The 15,218-nt window shown below is 53.5% G+C and overlaps 2 protein-coding genes across 7 annotated transcripts in view; one reads left to right on the top strand and one right to left on the bottom strand.

Moving 5' to 3' along the window:
- The first annotated feature begins 24 nt into the window (after nucleotides 1-24).
- On the top strand, nucleotides 25-5,132 carry ARL16 (ADP ribosylation factor like GTPase 16). Of its 3 annotated transcripts, none has more exons than XM_065562937.1 (5): nucleotides 25-169; nucleotides 1,142-1,199; nucleotides 1,962-2,075; nucleotides 3,249-3,364; nucleotides 4,366-5,132. In XM_065562937.1, the coding sequence occupies exons 1-5, from the start codon at nucleotides 108-110 to the stop codon at nucleotides 4,535-4,537; spliced, it is 522 nt and encodes a 173-aa protein (XP_065419009.1). In that variant the 5' UTR covers nucleotides 25-107; the 3' UTR covers nucleotides 4,538-5,132. The 3 variants fall into 3 exon arrangements, with proteins under 3 accessions (XP_065419009.1, XP_005283108.1, XP_023960479.1); XM_024104711.3 differs by having other exon boundaries at nucleotides 75-152; nucleotides 1,131-1,199; XM_005283051.5 differs by lacking the exon at nucleotides 1,142-1,199 and having other exon boundaries at nucleotides 32-152.
- LOC122172242 (uncharacterized) overlaps nucleotides 4,705-15,218 on the bottom strand; it is a 20,348-nt gene continuing 9,834 nt past the window's right edge. For 3 of the 4 annotated variants that reach the window (XM_065562921.1, XM_065562922.1, XM_065562920.1), the window contains 3 exons: nucleotides 13,583-13,715; nucleotides 11,056-11,226; nucleotides 4,705-7,625 (listed from right to left, as the gene is read on the bottom strand). In XM_065562921.1, the coding sequence (XP_065418993.1) occupies nucleotides 6,927-7,625; nucleotides 11,056-11,226; nucleotides 13,583-13,715 (1,003 nt within the window). In that variant the 3' untranslated portion in view covers nucleotides 4,705-6,926. Of the gene's footprint in view, nucleotides 7,775-11,055; nucleotides 11,227-13,582; nucleotides 13,716-15,218 lie in introns of all 4 variants that reach the window. The other variant, XM_065562923.1, reaches the window with a different exon arrangement.

Genomic DNA, 15,218 nt, shown 5'->3' with positions numbered 1-15,218 from the left:
AACCAACCAGTGAGCGCTCAGCTCCTCTGCGGCATCCGCCAATGGAAGCGGGGCAGCGCGTCTCCATGGCAATGGGCTGGCGCTGAGGGCCTGGGCCCCGCTGCCCCATGTACCTGCTGCTCGGGGCCTCGGGCGTGGGCAAGACCCTGCTGGTGAAGCGGCTGCAGAATATCCGGGCCCCGCCCGGCCGCAGGAGTCCGGGGCGCGCTGGGGGGTGTCCGGGGGGCGGTGTGTTCCCGGGGGGGTCCCCGGAGCGGGGGAGGGGGCTGGGCGGGGTTCCCGGGGGGGGTTCCCGGGGCGGGGGGCACGGAGGGGGCTGGGCGGGGGAGTGCCTGGGGAGGGGGATCCCCGGGGGGGCCGAGGTGGCGTGTTCCCGGGGCGGGGGGCACGGAGGGGGCTGGGCGGTGCCCGGGGAGGGGGGTCCCGGGCGGGCTGAGGCGGGGTGCCCGGGGGGGTCCCCGGAGCGGGGGAGGGGGCTGGGCGGGGTTCCCGGGGGGGGTGCCCGGAGCGGGGGAGGGGGCTGGGCGGGGTTCCCGGGGGGGGTTCCCGGGGCGGGGGGCACGGAGGGGGCTGGGCGGGGGAGTGCCTGGGGAGGGGGATCCCCGGGGGGGCCGAGGTGGCGTGTTCCCGGGGCGGGGGGCACGGAGGGGGCTGGGCGGTGCCCGGGGAGGGGGGTCCCGGGCGGGCTGAGGCGGGGTGCCCGGGGGGGTCCCCGGAGCGGGGGAGGGGGCTGGGCGGGGTTCCCGGGGGGGGTGCCCGGAGCGGGGGAGGGGGCTGGGCGGGGTTCCCGGGGGGGGTGCCCGGAGCGGGGGAGGGGGCTGGGTGGGGGGTGCCCGGGGAGGGGGAATGGGGTGCCCGGAGGGGGCAGAGGCAGCCTGTTCCGGGGGGATGCCCGTTCCCGGGACGGGGCGGCAATGCCCGGCTCTAGTCTCCGGCCGGCGCTGTGGGGTCCCCCGGGTAGGTGCTGGAGCAATGGGGGGGCTGAGAGCCATTGAACCAGACTGTAACCCCGTATACATGGAAACCCCCACAAGCCGGGGGGGAGCCAGCGCTCCAAGCTCCAGCCCCTGGGTGCCTGGGTGAAGCCGTGTCTGGGTGATGATCTTCCTTCCCCCCATGCTCCTTGACAGCTTCCTGCACAGCTGTGCTCCAAGGATGGGTCCCGAGAGCTTGGGGAGCCTCCCCCCACACTGCCCACGGTATGGCCAGGGCAGCGCTCTGGCTCACTGGGCCTGTCTGCATTTCACAGCATCAGCGTGTTCGGTGCCGTTTGCTGGCCCGATGTGGCCATGTCTGAGTGCTCAGTCGAGACCAGGACTTCTGTCCAGCATCACTCAGCTAGTTGTAGATCAACCTTGCGAGGGGCCAGGCTGCTGCGCTCTGGGTGGGTGGGTCAGTGTGAGGCAGTGGGGCCAGGATTCTGTTGCATTTGTGTTAGTAAGGTGTTAACAGAGCCAGGGAGACTCAGCCTGGCTAGGCTACACAGAACAAAAGGCCGCCCCTGAGGAACCTGCACGTGTCAGAAGACATCAGCAGAAACCTTCTGATACCAGTTCAGCCAACGTTGCTCCACTTGGTCAGTCCCAGGGAATCCCATCCCTATGTGACACCTGCTTAAACCCTGAATGGTGTGTGGGGGGGCCCTGCAGGTGACTGCTGACTGAACTGCTGCTGGGAAGTTTCTTCCCATAGCTGCCCCTCTTCTTTGATTTACTGCAGCCTTAGTAATCCAATCCAATCCTCTTGCTTTTGCGGGTTCTCACTTATGAATAGAACAGTGTCATTTGCAGCACAGCTACCCCCACGCAGTGGTGCTCTTTCGCAGCGTAGACAGGCCCCAAAGGGTCACTTTTTTAACCAGCAGCTCCGTGATGTACTAACAAGAGATGGACTCGGTTGTGAGGAACACAAACGTCTCTACAGAGACTGACTCTGGCTGGTGTTGTCTTCTAACCTTGCAGGTGGGCACAAATCTAACTGACCTTCTGATCCAGAAGAAGATCACGATTCGGGAGCTAGGGGGCTGCATGGGCCCTATCTGGCCTAGTTACTATGGAGACTGCAGCGCTGTCCTGGTGAGTGCACATCCCTTGGGTCTAGATTCTGAATGTGACCTTTTCCTGGCCCATCAACATCTAACCCAACAGTCCATTGGCTCAGGCTACATTGGAACTGCCTTGCACTACATGTGGAGGGCCGACTGACCCACCATGTCTGAGTAATGGTAACAGCTCCCTCTGGGAGAGGGAGATACATCCCATTGTACAGCTGGGTAGGCAGAGGCACAGAGAGAGAGGAAGTGACTTTCCCAAGACCACACAGCAAGTCCATGGCAGAATGAAATAGAACCCAGGAGTCCTGGCCATGCTCAGACCACGCTGCCTCTTGTCACCGTGTAAAGTTGTTTGCATTGTAATGCTCACTCAAGGGGAAATCACTGGTGTTTAGACATAATTAGGCCTGGCAGAAATAGATTTTTTAAAATCATTTCAGCAAATAATATCACTGTTTATTTTTAAGTATTTTTTCAAATTTTTATTGATTTAAATTTTCACAGTTGCAGAAAATGGGGGGGAGGGGTGTTCGACAATTCTCTGAGTCTCTCACATTCTCAAGCAACATTTTTCTTACTTTGCCTATCTGTAAATTTGACTTGTCAATGGAAATAATTTGTCACCCGTTTGTGTGTACAGTGAAATCAACATTTACTGACACTTATTGAAAACTCTAACCCTTCCACAGTAGCACAGGTTCTACTGTCCCTGCCCAAAGCCCTCGAACGAGTGGAACTGGCCATGGAGTGAGGGAACACCTCACCTCAGGGCCAGACTCTTCACTGGCCTTCCATTTTTCATGCCTCAACTTCTCCCTGCAACTTACCACTCAGGGCTCGTGAGATCCCTCTGGATCACCTTGTGGGCTTGATTCTAATCTCACTCACCCATTTTACAGCAGGGTGACGCCATCATCTCGATCTGTGCTACTCCTGAGCAACTGGGGCCCTGTGTGTTTATAGGCATGGCTGGGGGGGCACATCACCATCAAGTGGCCTGTGGAGTGGGGCTACAAATCCAGGGAAGGGCCCCCAGAACTCTACACCAGGGCCTCTCACTTCGTTTCCCTCATGTTTTAATCTCCTCCCACTCCCCGTTCTGGAGCTGGTCTGTGGGGTAACCTGCATCTCCCAAGCAACTGCCTTACATTTTAATTAATGCCCCACCTGGATCTTTCACTCTGCTTCTTCCCAGTTCATGATTGATGCAGCTAACCCCACCCAGATCTCTTCATCCTGCGTCCAGCTCCTGTCACTCCTCTCCGCAGAGCAGCTTGCCTCGGCATCCGTCCTGATCCTGTTCAATAAGATGTAAGCCAAGGATTCCTCCAGGCTGAAAGTGATCTGTCTCCATAGGGGAGGGCAAAGGGAGGAAATCTGGGACTCCTGGTGCAGTCACTTTTTGCCTATATCGTCATCTGCAGCCAGATAAGTCCCTGAGAGGCAGGTAGGCTGGGGGGATACTCTACCCATTTCAGATTATCCATTTCATCTGGTCCCACTGAGGGCCCTCTGCCATCCCATAGCAACCAGCTGCAGCACTAGAGGTGCTGCTTCTGTTTCCCCAACCTGTCTTTGTAACAACCAAGTCCAAACATTCAAGCTTGCATTGAAGAATATTCCTTTAATTAACAGGACAAATCCCAAACAAGGAAAGAGCTTCCACTCAGGTCCTGGGTCCCACTCCTAGCTCCAGAGTTGGAGATTCCTCTTACATGGTCTCTGTATCTTCCTTGTTCACAACACCCCTCCCCGCAGCTCTCCTCCCCAGATCTGGAGTACTGTTCTCACCAGTCCTTCTGCCCTTAACATAAAATACCACCTCACGGCCTTCCCAGTGCTCCCCAGAGCTGGGCAGTACTCTCACCAATCCCTTGGCTAACATAGCATAAAGATTTCAGCCAGTTCTACTCCCCAGAGCTGGGATTCGGCTCTCATCCATTTTCCCATGATTGTATCGGAAATACTTCCCTTGTTTCTTGCCGGGGGTCTCCTCTGACCAGGAGGCCCCCCGATCACCTTGCTGGGTTCCCTTCCTTACTGAGTTCTGGCTATTTTATTACAGTCAGGTGCATCCCTAATTGAGGACTAATCAACCACATGGGCAATCAGTTAACCCCAAGGCTGGCTGACCAGCCTTAGTTGTGGGTAAATTGGCCCTAATTCTCTCTAAAAGGCCAGTCACCCTGTGCAGCCCCTCGCAGGGATCACTTAACAGAAATGGCAAATTCCAGTTGCTCTAAGTTGGGTCACTGATGGTTTAGCACAATCTCTCTCTCTCCCTTTCTTCCTATCCCCAAATGTGGCTCCAGCGACCTGCCCTGCTACATGTCCCTGGTGGAGATGAAATCGCTGTTCCGGATTCAAGATATCATTTCCTGTGCTAACCAGCCCATCACTGTGGTGGAGACCAGCGCCCGTGATGGCACGGGGCTGCCCGATGTGCTGCAATGGCTTCGCTCCACCCTCAAGGAGCCCAGCTGAATTTGCTGTGTCCAGCTTTGGTGTTTCCTGCCAGCTGACGGGGGCTGACTCTGACTCTGACTCCAGGCAGCTCACACCGACTCTGTCACCAAGACTAGGATCCAGGAGCGGTAGAGGTGGCTGAGCAGCAGTCTCATCAGCCCTCCACCTGGGAATGAGAGCGGGGGGGGGGGAGCAGCAGGACTGAGTGTGCCCCCAGCAGGTTGGTGGGAGCAGTGGAGCTGCCTCAGACTTTTGGTACCTTGAATTGCAAAGTAAACTGTGAACTCAGGACTTTCTCCCATTCGTTCCAGACTGTCAGTCAGCCTGCTTGCCCCCGGGGCAGGAGGAACTTACTGCTGGGGGGCTGGAATGTGCAGAGACCACAGCCTCATGTTTACTAGGGTACCTTTGCCCCATGACTCCCCTGTCCTTGGCAGCCTTGCTGATGGAGTGCCCCGCCCCACCCTTTCCTGCTTTGACAGCTGGCCCTCTGCTGCTCCTAGGCTAGGAGGTAATGGGCCTGCCCACTGGAGCCCATCTGCAGGCAGGAGCTCTGTGGAGGGGTTTGTTAGTGATTAAACATTGCTATCAGTTTATTAAAGAGCAGAGCGTAGTTCCCTTCTCCCTCTGATTTAATGCCATGTCTTCTGAGGGCAGGCCACTTTAGGCTTCTTAGCCATATACAAAACTGTTATTATAATGCCCCAGAAGGCGTGTGAGGGGCTTCCCAGATGCACAGGTCCCTGCCCCAAAACTTCAAGTAAAATCAGGTGAGTTTATTTAAATACAGCAAAAACAGACAATCTGCCCAGGACTCCAACCCCATATCCAATAGACCAAACTTGTACTGTTTGCATTGCATTAGCACCTAAGGGCCCCCCTGTGCTGGGGGCTGTACGAACAGCTAGGAACAACAGGTCCCTCAGCAGAAGCGTTTACAGTCTAATGTAAAGCCACCTTCATGCCCACCACCTGCATTTCCAGTACAGCAGGCTGTAGTCCCGAGGTTCCAGACACATGAGGTCTATTTCTGTGTGAGGGGAAGCATCTTCCACCAAGTGAGGAGGAAGAGTCTGGTCTTAAGTGGGAGCATACAGTATGCCCTCGCTCTAAGGAACCCCTGGGAATCCAAGCCATTTGGTCGTTGTAGCTAGGGGTTTGTTATAGGAAAAGAGCCCTGCTGGGAGGGGCTGACACCTCAAGCCCTGCAGCAGAGCTGAGAGCTCCTGTGGTCCCGGAACCGCAGCTGGGGCCCTGGGGCCAGAGGCGCAATCTGGCCGGCCGTGACCGCGCGGCAGGTGGAGCGCTCTGCCCCCCGGGCGGGGCTGGAGGTGGGATCCAGGGACCAGGTGTGCTATTGTGAAGGGCGTTATAGTGAGGGTGTACTATACTTGGTGATCCTTGTCCAGGGAGGTGGGGCTTGGACACTCTGCAGCCATCCCGAGGGACGGTTGGTGCAAAGAGAAGAGGTCTCACTCCAGCTCATGACCGTTTCTGGTAATGGGGAATTCACAGCTGGATGTCTGTCACTGACCGTCTCTGAACTCTGAAGGTGTCCCCCATGGCTCTGTTCGCTACGGTATCCCCGGAGTGCCGCTGGCCAAGTCAGAGCTGTGAGTGTTAGACTAGGTGGGAAGCAGCATCACCAGCTAAATGTCTGAAGGGTGTGAGCAGATGAGAGGGAGCGGAATTGTTCCCAGGGGACCCATGCAGAATAACAGCGGGGAAGGAGCTGATGATATTAAGAAAAGGAAAAGTTGGGAGAAAGCTTCTTGCCAGGGAGATGGCTCAGGCTGTGGAATAGCCCCCAAGCGAAGGGCTGGCTGTAGCACTAGCGAATGTGCAGTAAGAAGCAATCGTGTATTGGTCCCTGGGGGATGGATTAGATGGGGCCCAAGACTGCAGCTCTATTGCAGGAAGGGACTAGTTCTAAATGGAGCCTCCCACAAACACTGACAGGCTCCAAAGACAGCGCAGCCTCCAGTGTTGGTGCGATAGGCTAGTCACTGGGGTCTCAGTGGAGAGCCTGGACCAAGGGCTGCATCAAAGCCGTAGCAAGTCTCCTTTGTTTCTCTTTTCTCCTTGAGGGTCAGGAGGTGGGGTAGGCTGAATTACCAATCAAACAGCTTCAGAGACACACGAGCTGTGTGCCCCCCTCTACCACAGTCCTTATCCAGTTAGACTCTGGGGGCATGCTCCCTCCAGCACACAGACCCTGTACAAGGGAGGGGCAGGGCTGGGGGGGTCCCCATAGCATATGCACTCTGGGCAGTCTCTGCTGCTGTGGGCTGTGTTGGAGGGGGAGGTAGAACCAGAGAACCTGTGACCCCTGCAACAGCCCCCGATCAGGAGGGTGCCGGAGCTGCACAGAATGCCAGCCTGACTCCCCCATCGCTGCCACTCTCAGTCACTGGAGACTGAAAAACTGTAATGGCTTGGCCTTGAACTGTCTTGACCCCAGCTTCTGAATAAGCTTTGCTTTAACTTTTGCCTCCATTTTACCTGTGAAGTCCCTCTCTATGGCTTCATAGTTTAGAGGGGGTGTGCTTGTTGACCGAACTCCCTCCTCCACCACGCTGGTCCCCAGCAGGAGTTTGCTCAAGGACTCCACCTCAGCGCAGTTCCCATACTGCCACGTGCCCCCGTTTGGGGGGGCAATGGGAGGGGGCCGAAAGTTCACGTTCCTAAACAATTGCTGACACTTCTCACAGGGTGACTTCTCCTGATACTTTTGTTCTTTAACACTAAACTGAAAGGCCTGGCTCCACACCCCCTCAGGGAAAGTGATGGCCGGACCATCACCCTTATGTTCCACTGCATAGGCAACAGCCTTATGCCATGTTTTTACAGAGGACAACTTAATCATGATGCATCTTTCATGGTGCCCCTTACATGAGAGGGAAGCGCCATAGAAGCGGTGGAGGTCAGTGCCACCCTGGGGATCATCGTAGAAGCAGCAAGCGATAACTGAGGCTGTAAAGGTGAACTCAGTGGCATTCAGCGCATGAGGTCCCTCCTCCGGTGATTGATTCCACAGTTGCGCATTAAAGCTCTGCAGAAAGCTCATTAGCTCCTCGGGGGTAGTGAAACGTTTCACTTCTGTCACCTGGGAACATACATCATTAGTCACTAAGACTCTGCATCCGGTATTTGCTCCATGTTCCACTCCCCAAGGGACGACAACATTCTTCAGCAGAAGAAAACGCCCAGAGTAGCAGGACAGATTAGCACCTCTTGAAAACCAGAATGTTGCGCCTGTGTCAGGCACAGAGTAGTTAAACAGCAGTTGGTCACTATAACGATGGGAACTCTCAAGAAGTCTGTGACAAAGTCCCTCATAGGAGCCATTTAAAGACACGATGTAGTCATAAGGGCAAGAGGGAAACTGCTGACTTGGGGCACAGATTGGCTACAAAACAGAAACCTAAGATCATAAGAGTGGCCAGACTGGATCAGACCAATGGGCAATCTAGCTCAGTGTCCTGTCTCTATCGTGACAGTATCCTAACAGTGGCCAATGCCAGGTGCCCCAGAGGGAATGAACAGAACAGGGAATCACCAAGTAATCCATCCCGTCGCTCATTCCCAGCTTCTGGCAAACAGAGGCCAGGGACACCATAAGAAGAACACATAAGAACATAGGAACAGCCATACTGGGTCAGATCAAAGGTCCATCCAGCCCAGTGTCCTGTCTGCCGACAGTGGCCAATGCCAGGTGCCCCAGAGGGAGTGAACCTAACAGGTAATGATCAAGTGATCTCTCTCCTGCCATCCATCTCCACCCTCTGACAAACAGAGGCTAGGGACACCATTCCTTACCCATCCTGGCTAATAGCCATTCATGGACTTAACCTCCATGAATTTATCCAGCTCTCTTTTAAACCCTGTTACAGTCCTAACCTTCACAACCTCCTCAGGCAAGAAGTTCCACAGGTTGACTGTGCGCTGTGTGAAGAAGAACTTCCTTTTATTTGTTTTAAACCTGCTACCCATTAATTTCATTTGGTGGCCCCTAGTTCTTATATGATGGGAACAAGTAAATAACTTTTCCTTATTCACTTTCTCCACACCACTCATGATTTTATATACCTCTATCATATCCCCCCTTAGTCTCCTCTTTTCCAAGTTGAAAAGTCCTAGCCTCATTAATCTCTCCTCCTATGGGACCTGTTCCAAACCCCTAATCATTTTAGTTGCCCTTCTCTGAACCTTTTCTAGTGCCAGTATATCTTTTTTGAGATAAGGAGACCACATCTGTACACAGTATTCAAGATGTGGGCATACCATGGATTTATATAAGGGCAATAAGATAGTCTCCGTCTTATTCTCTATCCCTTTTTTAATGATTCCTAACATCCTGTTAGCTTTTTTGACTGCCACTGCACATTGAGTGGATGTTTTCAGAGAACTATCTAAAATTACTCCAAGATCTTTCTTGAGTGGTAACAGCGAATTTAGACCCCATTATTTTATATGTATAGTTGGAATTATGTTTTCCAATGTGCATTACTTTGCATTTATCAACACTGATTTTCATCTGCCATTTTGTTCCCCAGTCACCCAATTTTATGAGATCTCTTTGTAACTCTTTGCAGTCAGCTTTGGACTTAACTTGAGTAGTTTTGTATCATCTGCAATTTTGCAACCTCGCTGTTTACCCCTTTTTCTGGATCATTTATGAATATGTTGAACAGCACTAGTCCCAGTACAGACCCCCTAGGGAATACTCCTACTTACCTCTCTCCATTCTGAAAACTGACCATTTATTCCTACCCTTTGTTTCCTATCTTTTAACCAGTTACTGATCCATAAAAGGACCTTCACTCTTATCCCACGACTGCTTACTTTGCTTAAGAGCCTTTGGTGAGGGACCTTGTCAAAAGCTTTCTGAAAATCTAAGTACACTATATCCACTGGATCCCCCTTGTCCATATGCTTGTTGACCCCCTCAAATAATTCTAGTAGATGGGTGAGGCATGATTTCCCTTTACAAAAAAACACATTGACTCTTCCCCAACATATTGTGTTCATCTATGTGTCTGATAATTCTGTTCTTTACTGTAGTCTCAGGGCTGGTCTACACTGCCACTGAAAGTCAATATAAATTACACTAGTTAAGTTACATAAGTTTAGTAACGTAAGTCGATGTAACTTCCGCCTCCCGTTGAGACGGACAGGGCCGTCTCTAACTTTTTTGCTGCCCCAAGCAGCAAAAAAAAGCGCCACCCCCGCTGTAACACCCCCCCACCGAGTGCCGCGCCGCCGAATACCTCCGTCCCCCGCGCAGCGCTGCACTGCTGAAGCCCCCCCCCCCCCCCCCGCGCGGAGCACCACCAAACACCCCCCACCGAGCGCCACGCCGCGTTGCCCCCCGCCACCCCAAGATTGGCCGCCCCTGACCAGGTGCTGCCCCAAGCACATGCTTGGTTGCCTGGTGCCTGGAGCCGGCCCTGGAGATGGAGTACAGCAGTCACAGGGAGCGTGCTCTCCTATTGACTTAGCGCGTCTTCGCCAGACCTGCTAAATCGGTGCCGTGCACTGATGACAGCGGTGCTGATTTAGCACGTTAGTGAAGACAAGCCCTCAATTTGCCTGGTACTGGAGTTAGGCTTATGGCCTGTAATTGCCAGGATCACCTCTAGAGCCTTTTTAAAAAATTGGTGTTACATTAACTATCCTCCAGTCATCTGGTACAGAAGCTGATTTAAATACTAAGTTACATACCACAGTTAGTAGTTCTGTAAAGCAGTAGGAATAAACCAACTTTCACCCCATCAGCAGGGCCCCAGATTCAAGCGTAGTATTGGTGCTGTTCGTTATACTGATTGATCCAGAAAAGGGGGTGAGCAATGAGGGGGCAGCATTTGCAGAGGAGCCAGAACTTTTCAGTTATTGAAGACTGAAGAGTTTCCGAGGGACCTAACCCAGACAGGGGACTGGTAACACAATGGCAGACGGTCATGACAATGGCAGGAAAGGCAGTAAAAAGCAAACTGACAAAGGGAAACCTTTACACATCGGATAATTAGCCTGTGGAACTTACTGCCACAGGATCTCACTGAGGCCAGGAGGTTAGTAGGAGTCAAAGATATCGATAATGAACCCCCATGTTACATTAGCTAGGAATCACATTCCTATATAGTAACACTCCTGCTTCAGCATGCAAACAGCCATGAGCTGCTAGAGGTCAGGAGAGAACTTCTGCTTGGGGTCAGGCAATTCTTTAATTATCCATTCTGGGGGTTCTGGCTCGTGCTGGCCCCAATCGGAGACAATGGATCTGAGCCAGTCTGGCCAGTCCCCTCGTGCCAATATGCTCATGAACTTGCCCTTGGAACCAGGCTGTTCAGGTCCTTACGGCCACACCATACCCATCCTCATTCAGTCACTCTCCTCTCGCAGCCACTGCTGAAGTCAAGGCCTGGCTCCCATCTGCTTCACTGATTTCAATGGAGCTGTGCTAAGGACACCAGCTGAGGCTCTGCCCTGTATCTCAGGCGACTAGCACAAACTCAGGACACACAGAGAATACGTACGTAATCAAGAAGGATGGAGTAAGGTGTTTTGGTGGGAAGGTGCGTTGTACACTGCTCAAATGGGGCTGGGTAGAGACGTCTGAATGCATCTTGATAAGGCTCAGGTAAAAACTCTCTGGGCTCTATGGGAGTGTTATGTATTCGGCCGAAGAAGAATATCGCGTGCAGCATCTGGTAAAAAGCAGAGATGGACTCTGGAACAAGATTTTGGTGGACGCATGCCCCTCCCCTTGGTGACCCACCAGCCCACCTCCCCTCCCAGTCATGATCCCATAATGTCCCCATGGTCTCTCCAGCCATGGCTCACATGTAAAAGTAACAGCAGGAAAGGATGGATGTATCTGATACTAATGCAATGTCCATCCCATCTCGCCTGTCCATCTGGTTCTCGCTGCCCTCCTGCATGCACTACTGTGCTGCCTAGGCCCCTCGCCACTCCAAGCACAGCCATCTGGTCCCATTCTCAGAACGCAAAATGTCCAGTAAGTTGTCAGACTGCCCTGAGCACAGCTTTTTGTTTCAGAAAGAGGAGACAGTAACCAGGGACAGCCACTTTAGACTTGCTCCTGACCAAGGAACAAAAAAGTGAACAGAATGTTGGGAATCATTAGGAAAGGGCTAGATAATAAGACAGAAAATAGCATATTGCCTCTTTATAAATCCATGGTATCCGCGCATCTTGTATACTGCAGGTAGATCTGGTCGCCCCATCTCAAAAAAGATCTATTGGAATTGAAAAAGATACAGAAAAGGGCAACAAAAATGATGAGGGGTATGGAACAGCTTCCGTATGAGGAGAGATTAATGAGACCGGGACTGTTCAGTTTGGAAAAGAAACAACTACAGGGGGATATGATAGAAGTCCAGGTTCCAGCCCCAGCTTGCAGTGGGGGCTGGAGCCGGGGCCGTGCATCCCTGCCCCACAGCTTGCAGTGGGGGGGCTGCATCCGGGGCCGTGTGCCCCTGCCCCGTGGCTTCTGCCAGGTACTGCAGTCAGGGCTATGCACCCCCGTCACGGCTTCCCAGGGCCATGCGCCCCCTCATTCCCTGCGGCTTGGGAGAGGGCAAAAAGGCTTCAGGGTAGGAGGCAGAGAGGTGCGAGTAGCAGGGGGGAGCCTTGATGGAGGGGGACGAGCTGGAGCAGGGTCTGGGGTAGAACAGGGATGGAGCATGGGCGGGGCCTCAGGGGGGAGGATGCCAAGTGGGGGCATGGCCACTGACTAGGCATGCCCAGCCTCCCCAAATGTGGGGGATCAGGCTCCATCCATGGATCACGACAAATCAACTTAATTTTCTTCTTTGACAGGTTACTGGCCTAGTAGATGAGGGAAAGTGGTAGGTATGCTATATCTTGATTTTAGTAAGGCTTTTGAGACGGTCCCACATGACATTCTTATCAGCAAACCAGAGAAATATAGTCTAGAATAAATTGCTATAAGGTGGGTACCTAAGTGGTTGAAAGACTATACTCAGAGTCGTTATCAATGTTTCGTTGTCAAACTGGGAGGGCCTAGCTAGTGGGGGCCCACTGGGATCTGTCCTGGGTCTGGTACTACTGAACATTTTAATTGATGGCTTGGATAATGGTGTGGAACAGGGGTAGGCAATAGGCAGAACACGGGCCAAATCCAGACCACAAGACACTTTTAAACAGACTGAGACATCTTTTTTATGTATTTACTATCATTATTTTTATTATTTTTGTATTATTTTCTCTGGAGTCTGGACCATGCCTATACCTTGACCAAGAAATTTGGACCTTGACAAAAACGAATTCATGACTCCTGGTGCAGAGTATCCTTATATAATGTGCAGATGACACCAAGCTGGGAGGGTTGCAAACACTTTGGGGGACAGGATGAGAATTCAAAATGACCTTGTCAGATTAGAGAATTGGTCTGAAATCAAGATGAAATTCAATAATGACAAAGTACTACACTCAGGAAGGAAAAATGAAATGCACAATTACAAAACAGGAAGTATTGTTTAGAAAACCTGTGAGGAAAGGTTACAAAACTGGGCCTGTTTAGTCTTGAGAAAAGAAGGGGAGGGAGGGGGAACAGATAAGTCTTCAAATACCGTAAGTGCTGTTATAAAAAGGACGTGATCAATTGTTCTCCATGCAAGGGGCGATTCGGGTTAGATATTAGGACAAACTTTCTACGGCTAAGGGGAGTTAAACCCTGGAACAGGTTCCAAGGGAGGCTGGGGAATCCCTGTGATTGGAGGTTTTTAAGAACAGGTTGGACAAACTTCTCTGGTTCTGCCTCAAGGCAGGGGGCTGCATTTGAAGACTTTTCAATGTCCCTCCCTTCCAGCCGCACATTTCTATGACTCCCCGCCAAACACCAACACACCACGGGTCTCCTTGTTCTTCTCGCCCCTGCACATTCCTCTTCAGGGGCCTGGCAAATCCATCCCTCTCCTTTCCACGTCCCCCACTCCCCACCAACCAAGCAGGAGGCGGTGAAAAGCCAGAGGTGGGATTGCCGGCTGCAGGGAGCAGCGCTAGGTGGCAAGTGCTCACCTTCTGCAGGTATTTCTTTTGGGTGTCCTTGGGTGCATCCTCCGTTTCCTTCAGCAACTCCACAAATCTGTCAATGAACTGAAGCCCGCTCTTCACTAAATTGCTTCTTAATGTCTCGTTTCGCCGGACTATTCTGCAAGGTACCAGAAAAGCACGGGGTCCTGGGGTCTCTGGCAGGCAAGGCATTCCTTGCTAAACAAAGAGGGGCTACGGCTAGAGGCAACAACCCCGCCCTGTGGAGCTTAACTCCTCCCAACCCCCATGAGCCGGTGGAGTCCTTGCCCCATGCTCCCTCTGGGTGAGTGCCCAGCTCATCCCTGGCTGGGGTCAGATTTCTTGGCAATTCAACAACAAAACCCCTCAGCCTGGACTCCCTAGCCTTGGCTGTCCCTAGTGTTTCCCTCCAGGACCTTCTCTGCCCCAGGTCCCTCTCTCTAGAGCCGTCCTCGTCGCCCTTACAGCCAGGCAACGTTCTGGAGCAAACAAATGTCAGCAGCCTTAACTCTGCCTCTTACCAACATGCCCGGCTCACTGCAGGACAGCAGAGCGCCCGCCCTGTTCCTGTAGCGGGTGGATGGGTGGGAGTTATGCTGTCCAGCTATATGAAGAGGGTTGCTGAGGACATGAGAGGGTCCAGTCCACATGTGGGGACGTGGGGGGGGGGGCAGGCGCAGAGGTGGGGGGCTGGCGAGTCCCGGGGCAAAGATACATTTGATATCGGAACCCAACCAAAAGCATCTTGAATTTGTCATATTTACTGTTACGATTATTTCTATTGCAGTAGCAGCCACAGACTCAGGTGTGCCGGATTCTGGGTGCAGTGGTAAGTGATGGCCCCGGCCCACAATGGACAAGGCAAGGGGGTGACGCAAACAAGCACATGGGAGGGAAGGGTAACAAAGTGACTCGGGGGGCAGCTCCTCCCTCAGCTAGTGTCACTCCTCATCGCACTGACTTCAGTGGAGCCTGACCAATGACACCAGCTGGGACTCTGACCTGGGCTGTGCTAGCACCACTCTCTCTTATGGCCAAGTGTCCTACAGGTTAGAGCACATGGACCTAGGAGCAGGTGGAGGGTGGGAGCTGAGAGGGGAGGAGTTGAGGCATTTCCTGAGGATCTGACAGCTGGGAGAGGAGTGGGGCTTGCTGGGGAGAGGGGAAGCATTAATAGGAATGTCCCATAAGACCGTGGTGCTGTGATCTCCCCCAGCAGGGCCGTGCTTCCTGCGCCGTAGCGCCAGCCTCCCCAGGAGCCGGCGGGACTGGCTGCTCTGGCCCAGGGAGGTGGGGCGGAAAGGTTCCTCCCCAAGGCGACACGTGGGGTGGTCCTGTGCCCCCCCCAGCATGGGCAGCCCATATCGTAGGCTGGGTGAGGTTGTGCCTCCTCCAACAGCCCGGCGTGGCCTCGCCCACGCTCTGCCCCGAGGCCCCTGCTGCTGGCCCTTCCCCCTTGGCCCCAGCCCAGGCAGGCTGCTCTTTTCCCAGGAAGCCGGCTGGGGCTGGGGCTAGGGCGGCTGCCAACAGACTGTGGCCAGGACTTGCAGTGGCTGGGGCTGCACCGCCTGGCACTCGGGGGGCTGCACGCCTGGCATGCCGGGGGGCTGCACGCCTGGCACTCGGGGGGCTGCACCGCCTG

The sequence above is a fragment of the Chrysemys picta genome, chromosome 12, assembly GCF_011386835.1.
Source record: "Chrysemys picta bellii isolate R12L10 chromosome 12, ASM1138683v2, whole genome shotgun sequence".
NCBI lineage: Eukaryota > Metazoa > Chordata > Testudines > Emydidae > Chrysemys > Chrysemys picta.
The sequence above is the reverse complement of the archived record's forward strand: the minus strand, read 5'-3'. Positions and strand labels throughout refer to the sequence as shown.

What these genes read in the sequence shown, in the direction of transcription:
- ARL16 (XM_065562937.1), top strand. Translation starts at nt 108, where the DNA reads ATGTACCTGCTGCTCGGGGCCTCGGGCGTGGGCAAGACCCTGCTGGTG. An exon ending in CTGGTGAAGCGGCTGCAGAA is followed by an intron (nt 170 to 1,141) that starts TATCCGGGCCCC and finishes GCTTCCTGCACA; the next exon opens with GCTGTGCTCCAAGGATGGGT. An exon ending in GAGACTGCAGCGCTGTCCTG is followed by an intron (nt 2,076 to 3,248) that starts GTGAGTGCACAT and finishes GCTTCTTCCCAG; the next exon opens with TTCATGATTGATGCAGCTAA.